The sequence below is a fragment of the Arachis hypogaea genome, chromosome 5, assembly GCF_003086295.3.
Source record: "Arachis hypogaea cultivar Tifrunner chromosome 5, arahy.Tifrunner.gnm2.J5K5, whole genome shotgun sequence".
NCBI classification, from domain to species: domain Eukaryota; kingdom Viridiplantae; phylum Streptophyta; class Magnoliopsida; order Fabales; family Fabaceae; genus Arachis; species Arachis hypogaea.
Genome location: NC_092040.1, coordinates 91,038,116 through 91,063,343, shown reverse-complemented (window position 1 = coordinate 91,063,343; position 25,228 = coordinate 91,038,116). Strand labels below are relative to the sequence as shown.

The following is a 25,228-nucleotide window of genomic DNA, read 5'->3' as shown; positions in this document are numbered from 1 at the left end:
CCAACAAAGCAAGAAACTTCATTGCCATAAATATTTATAAGTACAATCAATTAGTTATAAACTTTTTTAACTTTCCGTTGATGTTTTATCTTGCTTTTTTGATTTGTTAAACACTTAAACTAAATGACAATAAGGTATTAAATACGGAAGTATGGATTAATTGTCAGTAGTTGCTTAATCAATTCAACTACTTAGCTTCAACTTTTAAGCATTGTAACTAATTTTAGCTAATATAATGTGGGGGGTAACTATCATAGTTAGGTTGTTAGGGCTGTTATGACATTAAATTTCATGTAGATAAAATCTAAGCCTAATTGAGTTGTTAATTGTTATTTAAAGTGAAACACTGAAACCCCCTAACTAAATCGCGATAATTGTAATTGTACGTATTTTTATGTAAGACATTATACAAATACTTGATTATATATGATCATATTAGAGATAATTTAAAATTACACAATATTAAAGATAAGATTTTTATAGATATGATAAAGATTTTATAAGATTTTTAAAAAAATAAAGATGAAAAATCTCAAGTTGTTAACTCGGAGAGACCTATAAAAAGGAGACGTAGGCGTGTGTTGCATTCATTCTTTGTTTATTGATTTGAGGCGCAGCAACTTCTCTCCGTTTTTCTCTGAACCCTTCTCTCTTCTCTCTCTCTCTCTCTTCGATCTCCTCTCAGCCTTGCAGGTAACCCTAGTTCCCTTTCTCTCTCTTTTTCATTCAATTCCATCGCTGTTTTTCTTCGTTCTATTTCCTATGCCTAGATCTAATTGAAGTCACATAGTTCGTCATTATTCATCAATGATCATCATTAATATTCATCTCTTTACGTTATTGACTTTGATGCGATCCGTTTCGGTTCAGAATAATAATCTTCTTAGCATGTCTTATGTTTCTCGATTTATCTATTTCAACGATCTGTATGTTATCTAGTTAGTTTAGTTTTTTTTTTTTAATTCGATGAAAACATGTATAGATTATAATGATTGCTTGTTTCTTTTGTTAATTACTTTGCAGTTGTGTTAATAATTAATATTAATAATTAGTATCTATTGTGGCTTATCTGTTTGATAGAACGTTTGGCTTTCGTTTTGCTTAGCACCAAACCGTTCTGTTGAGAAAAAGTTAACCATGGTTTGGAGCTATGCAAAGTGAAATCCGAATTGAGTTGAGATAGCAACATACTTTAGGTATTAATTATTGACATTATGTATATTGGCCTTGTAATTTGGCATAGGACTCCTGCATTCTGCGATAGCAGATTCCAAGGTGGAAGGTGTCACGTTGAACTCTTTCATGTTTGAACGGGCCATTACCCATTTGGGAGCAATTGAATTGCTAGGAGAACGTTTTTCTTCTTCAAGAAAAAAGAATAAGCCCACATTGTCAACAAGATCAAGCTGTATGCATTGCGAGCTGCACAGGGAACAACAGGAAGTACGTTGTTGGCAGCTTTCTCTGATTGCACAAAGAAGATCCCTCTGATAACAAGCCACTGGCCATCATACTTGGAATTCCAACTTTTGCAACCTAATTGTTTGTTTATCCATCTTTTCAACTTTTCATCATGGCCTTACAGAACATTGGTGCTGCAAACAGTGATGATGCCTTCTATAGGTATAAGATGCCCAAAATGATTACCAAAATCGAGGGTAGAGGGAATGGCATCAAGACAAATATTGTCAATATGGTTGATATTGCCAAGGCATTGGCAAGGCCAGCCTCTTACACAACCAAGTACTTTGGGTGTGAACTTGGAGCCCAGTCAAAGTTTGATGAGAAATCTGGTACTTCTCATGTTAATGGAGCGCACGACACTGCAAAACTTGCTGGCCTTCTTGAGAACTTCATCAAGAAATTTGTTCAATGTTATGGTTGTGGAAACCCCGAAACGGAGATATTGATTACCAAGAGCCAAATGATCCAGCTGAAATGTGCTGCCTGTGGTTTTGTGTCGGATGTGGATATGAGGGACAAGCTGACTACGTTTATTCTGAAGAACCCTCCGGAAACAAAGAAAGGATCCAAAGACAAGAAGGCCATGAGAAGAGCTGAGAAGGAGAGATTGAAGGAAGGTGAGATGGCTGATGAGGAGCAGAAGAAAATCAAAAAGGAGGTTAAGAAGAAAGGCTCATCTACCGTGAAGGATGGCTCTACAAAGCCATCCACTAAGAAGAAAGCAAGTGCCTCCGACGATGACCATGTATCTCCTACTCACAGTCAAGTGGATGAGAAAGAAGATGCTTCTCAGGAAGATGGCGATGATGACATCCAATGGCAAACAGATACATCACTAGAGGCTGCTCACCAACGCATTCAAGAACAGCTAAGTGCTGTAACAGCTGATATGGTCATGCTCTCCACAAATGAGCCGGAGAAGAATGGAAAAATAGCAACCAAGGCAAGCAATGGTTCTCAAAATGGTGACTCACCTAACTATAGTACACTTGTTGAAGTGAAGGCAATTCTGAATAAAGGTGTTGGGGCAAAGGATTTGCAGTCTCATCTGGCAGCACTTCCTGCATCTGCTCAAGACAAGACAAATGCTCTATTTGAGGCCTTATTTGAGGGCATCGAGAAAGGATTTGGAAAGGAAGTGATCAAGAAGAAGAGTTACCTTGCCGCTGCAGTCTCTATGGAGGAAGGATCACAGTTACTGTTGCTTGGTGCAATTGAGGCTTTCTGTATGAAGTCTACTTCCAGTGCTCTGAAGGAAGTTGCCCTTATTTTGAAGGCTCTGTATGATGCTGATGTACTGGAGGAAGAGAACGTATTGCAGTGGTATCAAGTTGGGACGAAGGGCGTTAACAAGGACTCTAAGATATGGAAGAATGCCAAACCCTTCATTGATTGGCTTCAAAGTGCGGAATCAGAGTCAGAGGAAGAATGACATGCTTTAATTGCATTGTGTTCCTGTTTCATTGCTTATGTCATTGATTTCAAATAAAGGGTCTAGTTGCAGTGTGTTCTATTGTGTCGTGGTTTATGTGTGCTTGTCTTTGTGGATTTGATCATTTAAATAGTCATTGTGAGCCAATACTGGATATTCTTCTATCATAATGTTATTCTATATTTTGGTTGCTTATCACCTTATGTATGCGTTTGCTTAATTGTTTTTATCTCTACGTGTACTTGCAAAAGATAATCCTATAACTCACTTTTAGCAAACCTTGGAAGAGTTGAAGACTTGATTGAAAACTCTGATAAGAAAGAAACTAGTGTATAGTTTAGGTTAGAAATACGAAGAAACGGAGATGCGATTTTCCAGCAGACAACAAATCAGCATTGTTGACTCCAAAAGATATAAAAAAGAGAAAGTCTAGAAACTAATTAGGGGGACCAACTAATTCAGCCAACTACAATGTGGGTCACAACAAAAAGGCCTAATAACCCAAAAAAACACCTTATAACATTACCCAAACCTATTAAAAGTTATTAATAAAAAGTAAGAAAAATACAAAATTTATCTTTTAAATTATAAAAAATATATACGAAAGATATAAACCAAAGAGAAAACAAAATCAACGTGAGACACTCAATGCCTACTCTCTCCCCTTGCTCAGGGTATTCCCTTTTTTTTTTCCATGGTCTTGTTGTAGATATAGATAGAAAACAATATGAAAGACGAAAGTAGCCCAACTAGGCCCAGCATGGCAAAAACTTTTAATTGCCTCTAATGTTTCTGAAGTACAAGAAATGCAGGTTAATCAACATTTCTTGCAGCATCTTTTTGGAATGGGTTGGGGAGCCAGAAACTACTTCAAATTATGTTCTGCCGGTTTAGTTCATTTATCTTTTTTCCCCATTCTTCGTTCAATTTTGTATGATATTATGTATAACTAACCATCAATAAACAGCTTTTAATTTTCTTTATTAGAAAGGCATCTCTAAGTCCATTAGTATTATAGACAAGCAATATTAATCTGTGCAAAGATATTAATTCCATGAAAATCATCCACCTGCCCAAATGCCAAAGAAGAAAAATCAAACACCAAACAAGTCAACCAAGATATGTGTGATCATGGACTAGAGTTGCACAACTCTCATATTATTTAAGTGCTCAAAGGAAAGTAACAAAACATAATAAATAGGGTCACAATTATATATTCTACTATTTACGTTGAAGGTGGGACGGTGATGGATCAATAACAATAATCAATATCAATATTTATCCTTATTGTGGAAATTAAAGTAATTACATTATATTCATATCCATATCCACTCCATCAACAACTATTTGTGGTTTTTTGCCGTTACGCCGCTCTGGTTTTTAATTTCTTCTTTCTTGATAGTATTTTAAATCATATCTCAAAATTTCATAATAGATAGCATTGATTATAGTTCTCAATTTCGGCCATGTAGAATAACTTACATTCATACTAGGTTGCTTTTTAAAAGAGGTTTTGCACACATATAATAATGAAGGAAAATAAAATGGAAATATCTGTAAAAGATTAAAGCAATTATTATTCGTATGAAAATATTTTCATATAAAAACAATAATTGAGATATGAATATATGCGAAATAATTTAGTTAAATTATCGAACCGTTTCTTATTAATTATGTGAAATCTTGGTTAATTAGTATCACTTCAATTCAACTTTAATTACACGTGCCAATTAATCTACTTATCTTTATTTATGTTATAGCTTAAAAAATTAATATAATAAAAACATCGATAGAGAAAATAAAAGAATTCAATTTTAGCATACTCTAAAAACTAATTTTGTAATTTGTAGTGGAATGGTACGGTTGATTATTAGCGGGGAGTATTACATAATGATCTTATTATGTAGAGTCCTCGTAGGGAGTAGGGATAATAAATATCTCATGTCATGAAATCATTCATTCTAAAAAGTTTAAACTAATTTTGGGATTCATTAAGAAAACCAGTCAAAACTTGCCTTATTTAATATTCATTAATTGTTGCGACAATTAATGAATACTAAATAAAGTAAATTATGACTGTTTTTTACTGATTTTCTTTGGTTATCAAACATTTTCGAAAAAGAGAGTATATAAGTTTAATATGTATACCTGTTGAATTATTATAGAGAAGAAAATAAAGACACTCTCATTGAACAAAAATAATGAAAGACAACACAAAATTACTTTTAAAAAAATTTTGAAATACAGATTTAATTTCTACATATTAAAAAAAATGAATGAATATGATGTAAAGATAGGGCCAAGAGTCTCATAATTCATTATATATTATATATTATATTATCTGGAAACACATACCTTAGAATATGCGCATAGGGACATATATGTCCCCATCAATAATTCAGGGTTTATTTACAATAATATAATTTTATTATATTCATGAAACCCCTTTTTGCCTCCTATAAATATAAACACACCACTCTCCCCCTTCCTTATTATTATTGCTTTGCTTTTTCATTTGTGGAAGGAATTGAAAAGAAAGAAAAATGGGTGCACTTGATTACCTCTCTAACTTTTGCACTGTAACCACCACTAGGTCCAAGCACAAAGCAATGCAGGTATGCTACCAAAACTCATCAAATAATACACCCCAATAAATAAAAATCTTTAATTTCCCTTTAGCTTTGCATTTTCTTCTTAATTTCCTTCACTTCTTTTTTTTCCCTAAAGCATGATGAGTTGTTATGATTTTTTTCTTATAATATATAACTATTATATGTTTCAGACTGTTGAGATCAAAGTGAAAATGGACTGTGATGGTTGTGAAAGAAGAGTCAGAAATGCAGTTACTTCAATGAAAGGTTCCATTCTATGTTCTCTTCAAACTTGTTTGCATTGCATGACAAGAAGCCATGCAGATGCAGGAGCATTTATTGTATTATATACTTCTGATATCATCAAATATTCAACTTTTTTATTTTTCTTTTTACTAATCTATATATAACAGGTTAAAGTTAAAAATAACATGATTGTTTTTGAGATGATTACTTTTTATATAGTTCTATAACTTGGTTATAAAACTACATGTTAATATATTTATTATAATGACATTAACCTAACATGTTATACGATGGATTTTTTTTTCTCTTTCATTTTCAGCATCAAAATTTTAATATTGTTTTTTAATTTTTTCGTGACACCAAAAATTAATGTTATATCCTAATATTTTTAAATTAATATTAATTTTATTTGAATTCTTAAACACTTACTAAAATTATAAAAAAAAATAAAAAATAAAAACTATATGAATACCATCAAAATTATAAATTTAACCGAAATACGTACTTAACCATTTATTGATATATTTTTTTTATAAATTAAAATTTTTAGAATAAATAATTTTATGATAGATATTAAAAAAAAGGTGTAGCATGTTAAACTACCCATAATAGACTTGTATAGATTAGCAAATTTCTATAAATAATGATGTTTTAATGCATAATTAGTTATTATGATTAGCATATAATGAATATATGGCAGGAGTAAAATCAGTGGAAGTGAACAGAGAAGAAAGCCATGTGGTAGTGAGTGGATATGTAGATCCAAACAAGGTGTTAAAGAGAGTGAGGAGCACCGGAAAAGTAAGAGCAAAGTTCTGGCCATATGTGGAGCAGCACCTTGTTTCTTATCCTTATGCCACCGGTGCCTATTCCAAAAGGGCTCCTTCTGGCTATGTCCGCAATGTTGATCAAGCTTTTCCTTCTTCTCATGATCCTCAAGACAAAGTTGCTGACTTTTTCAGTGATGAAAATGTCCATGCATGCTCTATCATGTAATCCTCATATATCTAATTAATATTAATAATATTGTTATAAGACAAAATTATTACACTCATTTCATCTTAATTTGTATGATGTTACTGTGCAACAACGCTGCTTAAATTGGCTTCATAGCATATAATGTTTACAAAAAGAGATACATTAGTGTTATATATTTTTTTAGAAATTAAAAAAAAATAATTTTAATGTATTGACGTGTAAAATCTTTTTCAATAATATTTATGCGATTTATTTTTGAAGTAATAAATTTAAAAATTAGTTACTTCTCCTGATGTGATCGATAATGCATTATTGGTTATTAGTAAAAAAAATATTCTTACACCGAATAATATATAAAAATTAAAGGTTTAATTATTATTCTTGTTAATTTCTATAGTTTTACCAAATTTTTTATTAGATCTTTATACTTTTTTTAATTGAGTCTTTATACTGCTTTTAATTTTATAATTAAGTAAATTTTCATGTCAAAAATGTTAAAATTAATATAATATTTCTCTTAAAATATATATGGTTAAAAATTTAATAGATTTTTAGTTATAAATACCTTTAATTTACGAATAAATATTTATTTAACTCTAACATATTTTACACTAAAAAATATCTAATTATAAAATTAAAAATAATATAAAAATTTAATTAAAAAAAATATGTATAAAAATTTAATTAAAAATTTGTTAAAACTATAACGACTAACCATTGATATAAATCTGTAACGTAACCATAGTAAAGGAGGGTAAAAACAAATCATTATTAAGGGCTAAACATGCCATATAAATAAATATAAGAATGCCTAAACTTATTGTTGCATCTCCAATTAGAATACCAACAGTATGCATGAGGAACCCTAAATAATGTTGTTGTATATGTGAACTCTTCAGACCACAACATTCAAAGTTTGAAATCATATTGATTTTTAGTTTATGCTACTTTGTTGTGTCAATTTCAAATGGTGTATGATGCATGTATGGAGAAGAGTCCATGCATGAATGTGTTCATGTCATTGAATGTGACTAGTTAGTGTCAAGTTTCAACCATGGTTTCACTTTTAAGAGAGAAACAAAAACTTTGATGTTCCATGCTAGCTAGCTGTATATACATGCTCAATAATTGTGCTTGTGTAGTTAATATATAAAACGCTGATGAGATAGCATTCTTATATATTTATGACCATCAACATAGAAATATAGGTACTACTACTTTAGTTTAGATTAAGTTTTAATTTTTTTTTCTCAAACATTTAGAATATCTTATCTTTTATTTTGTTTTTCAAATATTTTATTTCATTTTATTTTTATCTTTTTATCACAATTAACTTCTTCCTTTGTTATTATTATTTTTTATTCTTCTGTCACTCTCATTTGGAAGAAATCATATTTTTAAAAGAACAAATTATTTTTATTAGTAAATTAAAATAGTATAAAATAAAATATTTAAAATAAAAATAAAAAATTTTAAAAATTAATAACAAAATTAAAATTTAACTTAAATATTAGAAACTAAAATAATAATTTATCATAAAATATAATACATAATTTACATTCACCATGAGAAACCCTAGTCACATGTATGGGTAGCTAGATATTAATTAATTGGGTAAACTAATATAGTAAGAACTCAACACACAAAGTGAGCAGTACTAGTAACAAGACATAATTGACAAATAAGAATGAAAACAGCAACTTGTCCTATATTCATAGCTTAATTTATTGGAGCCAATAAGAAGAACCAACAATAAAAGTAACAAAGTAGTAAAATACTATTCTTCATAAATCATAATTGCTCTATTTGTCTGTGTCTTTCAGAATATCAATCTCTCTAATAAGTAACCCTATGAAGAGGCTTTTCAGAGATCTATGTAGGAGATCCGTATAATTTTGTTTGTAATTTCATAAATCATATCACAATAACCTATATATAGAATTCTATTATGCATGTAAAGACCAGTACAAATAAATCGCTTCATGTGACATGCAATGGACAATTATTGTACATAATTAAGTTGCTAACTTAGCTTTTCTATTTAATTTACATATAATATCATAGGAAAAATATAAAGTGCCAATATATTATCTATCTGCCAACTTATTCTCAATAATAATTTATTATTATATTTTAATTACAATTATTAGTATTAATATGTATAAGGAGACACATCTATAAAGATATTTTTATTAGACATAGCTATAAAAAAACATTTCTATTGAATATATCTACAAAGATATTTTTATTAAACACAGTCACAAATAAAAATTAGCAGAATTATTTACTTTTAACTAAATATCATAAGAAAAAGCTAAATCACAATCCATCCCATTAGATAACCAATAAAAATTTTAAAAATGAATTTTAAATTTTGGCAAAATATAAAAAAAAAATTGAATATCTAAGAACCATTTCCCAAATTAAATAGCTCCACCAATAAAACTAATTATTCAGAGGCCCCGCCAATTAGTTCTCCAAACAATGCAAGTTGAAGATAATTTTAGAACAAGCTTCCATAAATTTAGGCTTTATTTGATATTGGAATGACGTAGCTATCATCAGCCAACATCACACACATCCCTAGCTACAAATCTTGATTTCACTTTTATTAATAATTTATTTATTTTGTTAACAAGAGGCAGGCTTAGTGTATTTTGAATCTGGTGTATAAATAATCATTTCATATCTTTTTGAAATAAACAACTATATTATCCTCTACCTTTTTATATACTCTTTGCACAATCAATAATCAACTAATCCGCCGCTATACATACATATAATAATTTCCAGTTAATTGGTTACTATACACTTTTAGTAAATATATTGGATAAAACTTAATTAGTCATTATTTACTCAAGAGTAAGAAAAATCCTAATTAATTTTGATAAATTATGTATAAAATATTTTATATAATCATTTAATTAAAATTACTTTTTAATGATTATTCATATGATGAATATTATTAAAATTGAAATAATTATATTTTTAATGACAAAACACAATAAATAATTTGTACATTAATGGTGTATAAAACTTTGAAGATAATAGATAATTAAATTAAATACATTTATTATATAACAATATTTAACTAGATATTTATGTAACAACTTTTTATTAACAGTAAACATGAATTAAATATAATTTCATATACAGGTGTTGCATTATTGCATAATTATAAAGATGGGACGCATGCTTGCTTTATTGATATAACAAATGCCAAAAGGTTGGGATATATGAATCACTATGATAAGGATCAGCGCCCCTTAGGGTTTAAAATGGACCAAATCAAAGGCTTATCATTACTATTATTGTAAAAAAAGAAGCTTCTCCTATAAAGGAGTTAAAGTGATTTTTTTTTAAGACCCTTGATACAAAGGTAACAATTTAAAGTTTTAAACTATACAACTTAGATTTCACTATTCATCTTTTAAGATCCTTATTATTTTTTTTAATGTTAACTACATTGTCAACTCTATCTTCTTTCTGAATTATTAACAAGATGTGTTTATTTATGAAATTCACCGCCCAAAAGAAAAAAGAAAATATAAATCATATGTAATACTTTCAGCTATGTGTGTATGGAAAGTGTCAGTTTAGAAGATTTAATTTAACTACTAAAAGAAAATAAGTTTTAAACAACTTAAACCAACAAAAACTTGATGGTATATTTTATTTTCTTTTACAATACATACATGGTGAAAACTGAGAATATATCAAGGAAAAACTTCAAATTAAACACAATAATAAAATATACCATCAGAATTCGGCTGTGAATTATTGAACCATAAACATGTTGTGTATAAAGGTGGGGCATACAGTGTTCTTTTTAACCAAAGAATTTATTTCAATTTAGTCATCACTTTCGGTTTGTTTCCATTTGCAATCTGAATAATTGATTAAACATTAAAAGTTACTAGGTCCCCACGAACGATACCTAGTGCCAACTTTGGCCCGTAATAATTTGTTATAAAAAAAAAAAAAAAAGAACTTACTTAAAAAACTGAGAATCCATGAAAATAAGGGGAAAAAACTAGATACACATGAAAAGTTAAATACTTAATTAACACGTATCAAAATTATTAAGTAGCTCCGTCCTTTATATTACACCACAAATAAGATATTAATAGATTACGTATTAATGTCATTATTTAGATCACTGAACAATTAACATGGCAAATACAGTAATGTGTTAGTACTTAGTAATCACCTAAACTTTTTCTAATATTGAAGCCTATAAATTAAGGTAGATGAAAATGTGACATTTTAATTTAAATTTGACCAATTCAAAAACGATGATTCACATAATTAACTTAACAAAAGTATCCCATCTAAAATTCGTTTTTTTTTTTTTTTGGTCAAGTGGATTGGACAACCCCCAATCCTAGGCATTACACCCATGTATTACACACTCACACAACACACTCACACACACTACATGGGTATTACTAACATGGGTTCTATATTCCTCACTGAGGATTCGAACCCGGGTGCAGCTCCCAGCGAGGCAGATGATGCTGCCACTGATCCAAGGCCTCGGCTGCCATCTAAAATTCGTTAAACCATTTTATGCAAGTGTCTAAAAATTAAATGTTACATTGCAACCACTCTAGATTTTTCCCAAGCAGAAATTAATTGGGCCTGGCAATTATAGAGCTACCCTGCTGGATCATAATAATAATAATTTAAAATACCAATAGCATTATGGTACTAAACGGGCTTCATAAGAAACAAAAACAAGAACTGTTTTTTGCATTTTGAAAAAACAAAACTTGTGGGCAAATAAGCAACCCAAACAGCCCAAATCCACTATTTTCCCAGAATGCTTCATCCATGTGAACAAGAATTTGATTTCCTAATTTCCCCAAAACAATTTGTCTCCTCTGAAGAACAGAATAAGTGAATATAATCCATTATAAGTAGTAGTCATTAGTATATAAGATTCTTCAATGTAGCAATCCTATGCAACTAATTAACGAATTTGAAAATAAATGGAAAATGGGTGTTATGAGATTGAGAGCATCACCATTATGCATGCGGTCCCCAACACTTGTTGTTTTAATGGGGGCATTTCCATGGTTGCACATGCTATTCCATGCTCACCTATCTTTATCTATTCATATTAACATTTTAGGAACTACTCATTTGATGTTACCTATTCTTTTTTCTAAAAATATTTACATTAATGGCAATAAAGTTTGAAACCTAAAAGAGCCCATGTGTATTGGAGTACTGATCAATCAATTTTAAAATATGTGATACATAGTATCCACCCAAAAAAAAAAAATTGAAAAGCTTGGTAAGGAATAGATTTGAATCTCATAAGGAGATAAATTTGATTCTCACCTTGTCATACAAATCATTTTGATAGATGATTCTCGTAAGTACATAAAAGAAGTATATTCTAATTCTGGTAGAATGATCGGCGTTAAATTTATCTAAATCTTTTAATATAAAAAATAAAATCATACATAATTGTTTTATTTGGATATACATAGCTTTATTCTATTTTTTTTTTCCGAGACTGGTGTTGTTCTAATTTCTTTTTCTTTGAATTAATGAAGCTAGAGAATCTACTTAACAGAATTCTATCACGTAGGTTCTCTGGCTTAATTATGAATGACACAGTAATGTGCTTTTTTAAGGCCCTTAAATGTGTTGTTGTATCCTTCCAGAAACTTGAGAGGTGCTTGAAAATTGGAGGGCATAGATCTTTGTCAATCTCCTTTTTCTTTCTCTTTGTATTATTTGGTATTCAACCTTACTCCACTAGTAAGTAGCAACTGAGTAGGAGTGTAGTCTCAGTTACTCATATTTGCTTCTGTTAGTGTTCATAATGTGCTACGTGAAGCAATCGTGTAATAAAGACTTGGCGTAGCAAATAAGGATAATGGTTAGTTGGTATGACTAGCCCAAAAAAATTGGATGATCCTTTCTTGCATTCAATGTGGAGCATAGGCTTCCCCCTCAAGCTCTTAAAGGAAACTATTGAGTATATTGTATATGGCAGTAAATGAGTAATCAACCACTCAAACTTTATTTCAACATCTATGTTTTCATAGTAACTTGTCATTTAAAAAATAAATGTGCATGGAGGCTGTTTTAAGCAAATCAAAATTGAAACAGTTTGCCACTTCTTCTGGTCATTAAATCAGCTCATATTTCTCTGTATGTTATCTGAGTTAATATCTATATACTTTAATCTATTTTTATTTTTGGGTAGGGATAGTTTAATTCAAATTATTTGCCAGATGTACTTCCCTTGGAAACTAGGTATAAACATACGGTCGGCAAGCATTTCATTTCCATTTTGAACTTTCTTAATTTGTGCATTGACCACAGAAGAAATGATATCAAACTTAGCCCTAATAGCCATTAGCCAATCGCCTTTGCTTGCCAAGAGAGAAAAATACGAAACTCAAAAAGGAAGAGGATATAATTTAAGCATAAAGAGGGCACGCAAGCTTTAGTTCATTGGATACTGGATAGTCTCAGCTAACCTCATACGCATAATGAATGTCAAAAAAGAACTTATCAAATATATAACAGTACTTAAAAAGAATTGGACCATTTTGAAAATCAACTCCTCGCCTTCTCCAAATCCACTCCAGAGAATAACATGAACGGATAACAAAAGCTAGAATATAAAAAAAGGGTTACAAAGCGGCACTTCTTCCTGAGGAACAAGACAGCAGTCTCTCTCTTCCTTTAACATCTTAGAAGCACTTTCTATGAACAATTGATGGTCCAGATTCATCATACTCAGCCTTTGCAATCCACATCTGCAATCAAAAGAAAAATTTTCACTTTTCAGCAATCATACACATCAATGGCATTTATCTCAAAGAGAAAAATGAAGAACCAAAGAACAGGACAAACCTGCTGGAAGGTGCTGAGGGATGCCAAGATGGAACCACCGATCCAGACACTGTATTTCCTCTCGGGTGGTGCTACCACCTTAATCTTCATGCTGCTGGGAGCTAATGCGGAGATTTCCTTGCTCATCCTGTCAGCAATGCCAGGGAACATGGTTGTACCACCAGAAAGGACAATGTTACCATACAAGTCCTTCCTTATGTCGACATCACACTTCATGATGGAGTTGTATGTTGTCTCATGAATACCCGCTGCTTCCATACCCACCATGGATGGTTGGAACAAGACCTCCGGACACCTGAAACGCTCAGCGCCAATGGTGATGACCTGTCCATCAGGCAACTCGTAGCTCTTCTCCACTGCGGAGCTGGTCTTGGCTGTCTCCAGCTCTTGCTCATAGTCGAGGGCAATGTAAGCCAGCTTTTCCTTCATATCCCTCACAATTTCACGCTCTGCTGAGGTGGTGAATGAGTAACCACGCTCAGTCAGAATCTTCATCAAGAAATCAGTCAGGTCACGACCGGCCAAATCTAGACGAAGGATAGCATGTGGGAGGGCATAACCCTCATAGATGGGGACTGTGTGGCTGACACCATCACCAGAATCCAACACAATACCTGCAAAAAGAAGGAAAAAAATCATTTATGGAACAATGAATATATCCACAATAGAGGTGCACCTCTTGGTTGAGGAAGAAATTTATAGTTTTAAACAATTTTCTATGACCAAGTTTATCCCATGGTAGGTGCATGTTGTCATATCATTTTGTCACAATCTCATCTCTGCAAATATGCTCAAAAAGTCAAAATACAACAACCCAACCCAAATCATAACCGAACAATTTTCAAGAATTGCTTACCAGTTGTACGACCACTAGCATACAGTGAAAGAACAGCCTGAATGGCAACATACATAGCAGGGGCATTAAAAGTCTCAAACATGATCTGGGTCATCTTTTCACGATTTGCCTTGGGGTTAAGAGGAGCCTCAGTCAACAGAACTGGATGCTCTTCGGGGGCCACACGAAGCTCGTTGTAGAAGGTATGATGCCAAATCTTCTCCATATCATCCCAATTGCTAACAATACCGTGCTCAATTGGATACTTGAGAGTCAAAATACCTCTCTTGGATTGAGCTTCATCACCAACATAAGCATCTTTTTGGCCCATGCCAACCATCACACCAGTGTGACGGGGACGACCAACAATACTGGGAAACACAGCACGTGGGGCATCATCTCCAGCAAACCCTGCCTGAAAACAGATACATTTGCAAATCCATTCTCTCATTCTTATCTCGGATTAACCATAGCAATGTTAATGCCCCCAAAAAAGAGTAACTTGAAAAACATTATGAAAAATAGATCCATCTTGTTTGGATTTCAAAATAAGCTAATCCAAACACACAATTTTATCTATATCGTACCTTAACCATTCCAGTTCCATTGTCACAAACAAGAGGTTGAATGTCCTCGGCTTCTGCCATCTTTTAATGATATATGCTGCATAAATAACCAACATTCATCAACACAAATGCACCATTTCTACAAACAAAGTTAGCATCTGGGAAAAGCTAATGCATGAGTGATCTATCAACCAATAATGCATTTATCCTTCTTTTTCATTTGAATAAATTAAATTAAATTAAAATAATAAGAATGCATGAGTGATCGATCATCCAATTACACATTTCCCCTTTCGTATTTCACTGAATCATTTTTTTTTTCAAAAAAAGAAACAAAATCAACATAGAAGACATCAATTACTCACTCCCGAATTAAGACAAATCAGATACAGTTATCGAGATATTGATTTCAAAAAATATCCACAAAATAATTAATAATATGTAAATCAGGTCCAATTTCAATTTTCATTCAGTTCTTCTAATGCATAGTCACATTATTCCAAACGCAGAGAATGCGATCCTCGATTTCGAGCTACAAATCAACCTAGAAAGATGACGCAATGCAATCTAACATGACAGATCTAGTCACATCCACAACAAATCTAAACAACTATGACCTAATTAACCAATCCAAATCCAAATCTGAAAACGTAGATTCACGCACATTGCACTAAAAATGCTAAACGAACAGATAAAAACACCGAATGCTGATTCACGAAAATGACAACGGTTTTTCCGATGGATTGAAATGAGAAAACGACGAGACATGAAATGAGATTCAGAGCAGAGAGATCGATGATTACCTTTTGGAAATGCGGAGGAGAAGAGAAGAGAGCGAGAGAGCGAACGTGAGAGAGAGAAAGAGAGAGTCTCTGAGTGAGCCTAAACACACAACACAATTGAATATAACAAGCTTCACAGTGAATCTGGACCGTTGGATTTCATCTTGTCATTTTTTCCCTTTATTTAAATTTAGTGAGAAATTTTGAGAAATTAACGGAGGAACAACACAATACAACTCTTTTCTCCCTATTTTTTTATTCTTATTTTTAATATAATTTAGTTTTCATTTGCTCCCTAACTAATATGCTCCAATTCTAAAAGAGAAGAGAAATTAACGGTGCTTCCAATATTAAATAATGGATAACGTTAATTTCAGTTTTCAGATAGTAATTTTGTTATTTTCCTTTTTTACAAAATCCAAATGCAACTCGCTTTCACTAAAATGATACCCATCCCCAAGCTATTCTTACTCTCCAATGTCCAAAAAAGAAAGGACATAAAAAAGATATATGAAAGCATCTCAACTTGTAGGCTGTTTTTTTAATATGGAAATTAATATTTTATTATTTTCGGTTATAAAAAAATGGTGTGTTTTAATTTAATATGAAAGTAATTACAAATTAGGAGTCAGATTTGTATTTTAAAAAAATTTACAAAATTAAAATTCACACGTTTGATTTTATGTTACTTTACAAATCGAATGAATAAGTTTTGTATTTTAAAAATTAAAAAAAAATAAACTTTACAAATTAGAGGATTAGATTTGTGATCTCTATATGAAAAAAAAACACATCAAATTTCATATATTATTAAAAAATATTACTATAAACTCAATATCAGAATTAAAAACTCCACATTCTATCTTCCTTTTTTTAGCAACAAAAATAATATATATTTAATTTTTTATGGTATTTTTTAATCTTCTAGGTTAAAAATTAATCTATTGCAAGTCTGAATTTTATTTAAGAGTTTGTCGATGACTAATAAATTGTTGTATATATGATGAGATTCGAATTTCGAATATTTATTTAAGCAAGTGAATTAGCTAACTATTTGACAGTAATTTTAATTTATAATTTTTTTGAAGTTTTTTTTTGGTAGAATTTTTTCCTCTAATTATGGAGTGGGGAGCACCAAAGATTCTAGAGACATGGTGACTTTAGCCTTTTGGGATATGCAAAAACCTTAGCTTTTTTGTGTATTGATTCAGCTTTTAATTTAATATCATGCAACTTTACAATAAAAATGTGTTAGCTACAGGACCCCACATTGAGCAACCACAATAGTTGTATACCACTCTGTCAAAAGGGCATTGTAATGTGAGATTTAAAGAGTTGCCAGCCAAGGATTGAAAGAGAGAGGAAGCTAAATTATGTGACCCATTTGAGTTTTGAGACTAGTTGATCTTACAATGGCAGGCTTTAGGTACAATTACAATGTGAGTAACCATGATTTTTATTGGAGATTATGATATGCCACACTCCAAAAGTGCTCTCAAGTTTTAGCTTCTAAAACTAAAAAGTGAACCAAACTTTGGCATGTGCCACTGGAAAGTGTGATTAATAAAATGGTCCAAGTTTATACATGCTCTCACATGATAAAATTACATCATTTAAATGACTGGGAGATAAAATCATAAGTCAATACATCACCATAAATCTAAGCTTCCTATGGTCCGTTGCTCAATAGAAGTTGACTAAAGCCAATGTACACAATCGTTTTCTTCAGAGTAAATGTTTTGCACCACCTTGTGGTTGTGGAATACTTGATGTTATTAGCCACAAAATTTGATGTTTAGAAAAGGTCCTTACCATTTATTACAGTAAAACCAAAAACCTAAATATTCTCTAGTTTTATTTCAATTGCTTAAAAAGCTGAAATGTTAAGGGTGTTGAGAATACAGATATCTGTCCACCAATGCATATTCTCCACCAGATTTTCATGGGATTAATTTCATTCATGTAACTACTACCTTGTTTTCCTCAAGCACATGATTTCCATTTTTTTTGCCCCTATTTTTTTCTACAGATCAACATTCTTCCACAAAGAACTCTTGTCCTCCAAAGGAGTATTATTATGTACGAAAAATATATGTTGGATTTCAACTTTCACGTGATACAAGAAAATAAATTGATGTTAGGATTTTTTGGTCAACGTATTGATTATGGGAATTTTTGGTCAACGTATTGATGTTGGGTTTCTCATGTAAAAGCGAGACAAACCCAACAAATATTCAGGGCCCGTAATTCACTCTAAAGGGCCCTTATGCAATTAAAACTGGCATCTACGTTATATAAATCCTATTCCCAAATCAAAGAAAACCCCCCTATTCATTAAATTCCCAAAAAAAGGTCACTTTATTTTTTTTCTTCTATAGGATTTGTTAAGGAATTTTTAAAAAATTAACCAACAAAATAAAGAATGAGTAAAATTTAAAAGTTTAAATTATTATTAGATAGAGTCCAAAATAAAAAATACATATGCTAATTATTGACTTAAAAAATTTGATTTCTAATATTTTCACATGTAAAATATAACTATAAAGCAGACACGATTGAATTATTGCAAGGTTAGAAATATTTAATTTTTAATAACTAATTAAAAGAATTGAATTTAATTGATTTAATTTTAGTATGACACAAGTATTATGGTTCAAATATTTAAATTTGGCATTCTCTCATTCATTTATAAAATACATTTATGCAAGGGTGCAGTAAAATGTACGAGGTAGATATTTTGAAGGAAAAAGAAATCCATGAAATTTGATACTTGTATAACTCTTCTTCAAGAAACTCTTTCTAATAGGTTTAGCCAGATCGATTCTTCTGACTTCCATTGGTCAATCCAGGTGAAAATATATGAATATATATAGACCATATCAAAATTCAAGGATTAAAACATTTTACATCATTCTACTTTGCCTCTTCTTGCACTAAATTACCATGTAGAAAAAAGAAGAAAAAGATGAAAGGGAGAAAACAAAGGATAGAGAAAAAACAAGAGTAAGAAAAAAATTAATATAAAATATTTTTCATGTCTATTCCACCATAGCATCAGCCGAAGTCTCAGCAGCAGCAGCAGACACATTAGATTTTCTTTTGTTCTTCCCTGCATGAAAGGCACCAGAGACATCAATTAAACATCACAAAGCAGACAATATGAAAAGACAAATTTGGTCAACAATTTGACAATTTTGTTTCTAGAATGTTTAAATACAACTGAACTACTACTCGCTAATTCCTACTCATAAATTCTCAATTTGCCAAACTTCCCAGACCCCAGCACACTTAATTTAACATAGTCCAACAAAGTAATCACCAACTATTCTACATAGTTTGCAGCGAGATACTACCATGTGGTCAGGATAGAACACGTCACTTTGCTTATGCAGTTATGCAAGTGATTGATGAAAAATATTCATGATACTCACAACCACAACTCAAACGCATAACAAGTACATAGTTATCAAAATTCAAAACAGGTGCATTTTTTTGTTATTTCAACCTCACATTGATCAGGTATGCCTAGGGTATGCATTAGAATGAGCCAGCATGGGTCAGCTACCAGCTGCAAGGGAGGGGAAATTTACTCATGAGAGGAGGAGCTATCCTCCGTCAAGGAATGAGGGTAAAATTGGCGTAAAAGAAACTTGTGAAGTCACCAAGTACCATAAGGCTTTTTTTGCCACGATAAATACATTCAGCAAAATGAGAGTTAGATTCAAACAAATAGTGAATCGCATAAGGGCTTCACCATTTTACTTTCACCCTTGATTTCAAACTCCTTTCACACCATGTACAAGAAGATCAAGAAGGATTGATCTCTGTTGAATTAAGTATTTATCACTAGGTAAAAGCTATATTTGTTTGTAAAGGTACAACTTCTTCCTATAGATATAATTCGTACATTCTATCAAGCATCAAGGGGATGCATCAATATACCTATTGTGGGCACCTTATATCAACAATTTCAAGGGAGATAGATACTAAAAAAAAATGAACAATCTTGGTCCAAAAAAGAAATTGGTCCATATGCATGCATATCTTTGTCCTCTATCATGGAAGTATGACAAGCATTATAAAGGTGTGATGAAACCATGACACATTCATTGAGAAGACCTTTGAAGTTGGGACTAGTATTCTTGAGGTTTAGAAATTTGAGTTGATGAGCTGTGTAGTTATTCCTTTCATTGATAACTAGATGGGAATGATCAAGTTGAGATCAATCATGTTAGTATAAAACTTTAATTGTTTCTTGCTTGGTGTATGCATACAACACTACAGCCTCTATCAAAACCTAAGAATGTTCACTTTGAGTTTTATGGAACTTGGAGCTTGTATGTTGCACTATGTTATGCACTAAATTTTATATATTACAGCCATTTGCATTCGGACTTTCGCAACATTTACATATGAAATATCAATAAGCATGAAAGCTAACCTTTGCCTTTGTGCTTCTTCAGTTGCTTAAGTTTCAAGCTCTTCTTCAAGTGAAATTTTCCTGAAGATTTACTACTACTATCTTTGGCCTCCCCAGCTGGAAGGAAAATCAAACACAACATTTATTTACTCTGCTAGCCAAAGTTATGCAATCAAAACAATGATCCAGTTAAAAATACACGTCCAAAACGAGAAAAAAAAAACATTAATTTGAAGCCAAAAATCGATACCTGCTTCGGCAACTGCCATTTGCACATCTTCCATGCTCACCAAGCCTTTCTCCAAGGCTTCCTTTTGCTCCTGAAGTTAATTCCAATGAACACATAAATCAATAATAAGACAGTGATTACTCAACTTCAGATATTAGAACAAACTACAAACAGAGTTTGTAACTGCTTAACTAACAATTATACAACAGAATAACTGACTAACTAACTCAGAATAACAAAATTCCGATGAGAGAGAGAGAACAGAGTAGAGAGTGCATATACTCGGCGCCATTGTTTGAAGAGCTTGCGTTTGCGCTTGCCGGAGAGGGAGGAGGGTTGGTCCTTGACCTTGAGCTTTCCGGTGACAGGGTCGCCGTGAATCTTCCTCTTCCTCTCGGCGATCGAGGCTCTCCTCTGCTTCTGCACCACATTGAACTTCGCCATCCTCTTCGATTCTTTCTCTTTCGCGACCCAAACCCTAATTCCCTGCTCCGCTATTCTTTCCACTCCATTTAACTATTTCCAATATTATAATAAATAATTTTATCATTTATTTATTATTGGATTTATCCCTCCACATTTTTTTAAATAAGATTGTCTTTATTTTTGTGGAAAATAAACACAAAATGCTACTAATAATTAGCTAGTTTTAAGTGAATTTAGTAAGTAATCATACCAAGAATGAAAGTACTAACGAGAAACAATTAAGACTTGATGGAAATATGAAAATACAATTTAATACTTCTGGCGTTCTAATTTTTTTTTAAGTTAAGAATAAGATTTAAATTAACAATTTTTAAATGAATATAAAGAAATATGTTATTTGAATTATAATTTGTATTTTTTAGATAAATATAAAAAAATTATGTTATTTAAACTATAACTCGTTGGTTATTATATTTTTTATCAATTAATCGTTTCTTATGCACTTAATAATACATTAAAATATAATGAGTATTCTTGTGTATGACTATTAGTATAAATGATTAGATTCATTGAGTATTTTCATCAAATATATTTGCTTTGCAAGACTAATATATATGTTTCCATCCAATTAACCAGTCTTCAACACACCTAAACTAATTGAGTGTATAGTTGAACAAGTTTTTTCCAAATAAAAAATCAATAGATGTCTATATCCAACTTCAATTATGGCCAAGCATTACATAAATGAATTATCACAATCGGACACATTATCAACTAATAAAAATATTTGTAAGCATGTAAAATTTTACTTTTTATTTTTAATATGGAGAAAAATTTGGTGTGTTGTAATGTTATGAAAAACACAAATATTTTACCTGTATGTAATATTAGGAGAACACAATTCAAACTGAAAAAGTTAAAGATAGAAACTCGAACGATCCGACTAAAAGGAGTAATCCAGACCATCTGATTTGTGATTGTCCAGCCACATGGCGTGCGCTCGTTGCTTTTCAAAATAGTGTCCCTTATACTAATATGCTTTCTGATTATGTAAGTTTAGTTTTTAAATTTTTTTATATTTCAGATTTATTATTATTTTAAAAATTTAAGAATATATATTTAAATGAAGTAAATATTATATTTTATAGAGTTAATATTATTTTTGTTAGGAAGTGAATTTAGGAACATATAAGTTAAGATTGTGATCATCGTTAGAACTTAAGAATTTATTATTGAGTCTATATATATGGGATGTATATATACAGTTGTAGTTGATTAGTGAACTTTTTAATTAATAATAATATTTAAATTGATTTAATCTCATAGATTAGTAAAAATAATATATGTTTAAGAATTTTTTATAATAATTTTAGAAATTATAATTAATTATTAAGTTTAAGTTGAATAATTTTTGAAAATGGTTCGGAGAATTTAGAGTAAATTAGGTAGAATTTTTTGTAATAAATTTTTGTTTGTTGTTAGATTTTTAATTGAAATAAATATGTTAGTGTAGCTGAGGACATTGTTATTAAAAACAGATCGAACTGGACCGGTCGGTTCGATTAAAAAATCGGTGAATTAGACTCAAAATCGGTCCGATCCGATTATGTGACCACATAAATCAATGAATTAGTCAAGTATAGAATGAGCCGGTCAAATTCGATAAGACCGATTCGAACGAACCGTCTAAGTTTCAAAATTTTTTAAAATGTGGAAGATGGGATTCAAACCCCCTCTTCAAGGAAAAAAATGATACTCACAACCACCGGACTGTTAAACTTGTTATTAATATATGCAAATTAATATATATATATATATATATATCTTTCAGCAAATAACTTACGTCTATTTAATTTAGTTTATTTTAGTTATAAACTCATTCATTCTTAAAATAATTATATTTTTAGTTAACAATAATTATAGACTCACTTATTTTTTTATAATTATATAGTGTCTGTTAATATTATTTTTCAATAGATATTTTTTATTTGAATGGGATTTAGTAAAATTATATATCATAGCTTTGCGATTTGAATTATTATGTCTTATTTAGTTAATGGTGGAAATTATTTAAATTATATATCATAGATAATTATTATCTTTTAGTAGTAAATTAGTCATTGTTAATGAGTTGACTAATAATCTTATATGTTTTTGTAGAGTTTACGGTATCTGACATGTGATCATCCACTCTCTCCGGATCGGTACAATGATAGGGTTGAGAAGCATTTACGGTTTACTGGTTTCTTGCATGTTTCCCAAATTGGAGTAGTTCAATGTCAAAAAGCACTGGTAAATGCACTAGTCGAAAAATGGCATTCAGATACACATACCTTTCACCTTCCTGTTGGTGAATGTGCTGTGACACTAGAAGATGTTGTTGTTATCCTTGGTCTTCCAACAGACGGTCCTCCAGTCACAGGGATGACTATGAGTAGTTTTAAAGCCTTAGAGACGGAGTGTTTGCAGCAATTTGGGGTTGCACCAAGGAAGTCGGACTGTAGAGCAAGCTGCATAAGACTGATCTGGCTTCGAGATCTAAAAGAAAGATTACAGTTGGTTGACAAAACTAGCATGCAGAGGTATGTGAAGTGCCAATTTATGTTATTATTTGGTACAGTCTTGTTTGGTGACAAGTCTGGGGCATCTGTGCACTGAAAGTTCTTGCATTTGCTTCGTGATTTTGGCAGTATCAGGCAGTACAGTTGGGCATCTGCATGCCTGGCACACCTGTACAGGTTATTATGCAGGGCATCTCGTTTCAATTGTAAGAAAATTGATGGTCCGCTAACACTTCTGCTAACCTGGGCTTGGATCTGTCTCCCATATCTAGCTCTGGTTCCTCGGAAACCCCGCAGTTTTCCGCTTGCAAACAGGTAACATTATCTTACAATTACATCCTATATTCATATATAGAAAGGAATTGTGTTAATGAATTAAGTCATATTAGGTGGTGTAACTGGGAGCGTGGAGACCGGCGCTTTAGGTATCTTACACTTGAGCATTTTAGGAAAGCCTTGGATGATCTCCAGGAAGGCCAGGTGTGTAGTTATTAAAGAAGTATTTGATTCGGATTTAATGTTAATGTTAACTGGTTTGTAATAATCTGTTTCCTTTATTTTTTGCAGTTTGTATGGCTTGCTTATGCTGTTGATCGCATTGATCCGGATATAATTCCTGCAGATATCTACATGCACTCGGTTGTGTGGAGCGCTACGGTGTCGTTAATGTCTTTTGAAATCATTGAGTGGCATGCAACCGATAGGTTTAGGAGACAGTTTGGTTTCGTTCAGGGAGTTCCTCATCAGGAACGGAATCTTGACAAGGCACACAGAATGGTCCTGACTGGTCTTAAGAATCTTGAATGGGTCACGGCCACAACTTATTCGTTTTGGGTGATGCAGTGGACAAACAGGTATAACCACATTCTTACTGAGTTTTCCATGCCTCCACAGCATCCATTGGATATTTACATATATTGGTACCATGCAAGATATAGCAACCACTTGAACCTGTCGGATCGTGTGGGTCAAGAGAATGATGAGGGTAATCAAGTCATGGATGATGACAATGAAGAACAGGAGCCACAGTCACCTCCACATCTACCTCCACCTCCACCTACACAAGAACGACCGCAATTTTCAAACCCATATGTACCTGAAACATAGTTTACCACATCATATCCAATATAGCAGCAGTATTGGGGTACTCCACAGCTTGACTCAAGAGATGGAACATCTTTTAGCTAGTTACTTGAATTCGCTGCAAAAGCAAGCCAATCACAGTATGACCATCAGCCTGATATCATGGCTGGTAGGTATTCTTTGGACGCAATGCATCCAATCACAGTATTTTAGCCGTAGCATAAATATTTAATACACAAATATTTAATAAGTGCAATTAAAAGTAAATCAATCCACAATACATCAATCTTAGTATAATTAATAAACACTAATTAAAAGCATAAGCACATAAATAAATACTAAATAATAAACACTAATTATTATTTAACTTCATCATTAACTAACTACAAATAATGTTATTAACTAAACAAACACACAAACAAATGCTAACTGCATATATCATTACATATCACGTAACTATTTGTTCACATCGATCAATATAAATTATTATAAAATTCTAATCCTTCGTGTATATCTAGGCAATTACGTACCTGCATTCATATACTCTAGAAATTTCGGAGCATACATGGCTTTCAAGTTCAAAACTCGCATAAAAGACGACTCCTCAAACAGATGTTTATTTGCGAGTGCATTTGTCACGTCAATTACATTTGGTACCACAGTGCCTTTACCTTGGTCTTCGTCTCCAGAGCCACTCTAATATGCTTAATAACAGAAATATCCTATATGAATGTTA

General features: G+C 31.7%; 4 protein-coding genes across 5 annotated transcripts; 2 read left to right on the top strand and 2 right to left on the bottom strand.

Moving 5' to 3' along the window:
- The first annotated feature begins 526 nt into the window (after nt 1–526).
- LOC112801894 (eukaryotic translation initiation factor 5) lies at nt 527–3,094 on the top strand. Its single transcript, XM_025844844.3, has 2 exons — nt 527–693; nt 1,244–3,094. Exon 2 carries the CDS (start codon nt 1,574–1,576, stop codon nt 2,894–2,896), a length of 1,323 nt encoding a protein of 440 aa, XP_025700629.1. The 5' UTR covers nt 527–693; nt 1,244–1,573; the 3' UTR covers nt 2,897–3,094.
- A 2,272-nt stretch (nt 3,095–5,366) lies between these two features.
- Nucleotides 5,367–6,787, top strand: LOC112801892 (heavy metal-associated isoprenylated plant protein 21). The gene is made up of 3 exons (XM_025844841.3): nt 5,367–5,511; nt 5,679–5,754; nt 6,434–6,787. Exons 1-3 carry the CDS (start codon nt 5,440–5,442, stop codon nt 6,727–6,729), a joined length of 444 nt encoding a protein of 147 aa, XP_025700626.1. The 5' UTR covers nt 5,367–5,439; the 3' UTR covers nt 6,730–6,787.
- A 6,363-nt stretch (nt 6,788–13,150) lies between these two features.
- LOC112801891 (actin-1) lies at nt 13,151–16,255 on the bottom strand. Its single transcript, XM_025844840.3, has 5 exons — nt 15,795–16,255; nt 15,013–15,088; nt 14,447–14,840; nt 13,591–14,204; nt 13,151–13,493 (listed from the first exon to the last, which is right to left on the bottom strand). Exons 2-5 carry the CDS (start codon nt 15,070–15,072, stop codon nt 13,428–13,430), a joined length of 1,134 nt encoding a protein of 377 aa, XP_025700625.1. The 5' UTR covers nt 15,073–15,088; nt 15,795–16,255; the 3' UTR covers nt 13,151–13,427.
- A 2,366-nt stretch (nt 16,256–18,621) lies between these two features.
- LOC112801889 (uncharacterized) lies at nt 18,622–20,999 on the bottom strand. 2 transcript variants are annotated; one of them, XM_025844838.2, is made up of 4 exons: nt 20,705–20,999; nt 20,444–20,513; nt 20,215–20,310; nt 18,622–18,882 (listed from the first exon to the last, which is right to left on the bottom strand). In XM_025844838.2, the coding sequence occupies exons 1-4, from the start codon at nt 20,864–20,866 to the stop codon at nt 18,812–18,814; spliced, it is 399 nt and encodes a 132-aa protein (XP_025700623.1). In that variant the 5' UTR covers nt 20,867–20,999; the 3' UTR covers nt 18,622–18,811. The 2 variants fall into 2 exon arrangements, with proteins under 2 accessions (XP_025700623.1, XP_025700624.1); XM_025844839.2 differs by lacking the exon at nt 18,622–18,882 and adding an exon at nt 19,284–19,341 and having other exon boundaries at nt 20,705–20,946.
- Between the last annotated feature and the right edge of the window lie 4,229 nt (nt 21,000–25,228).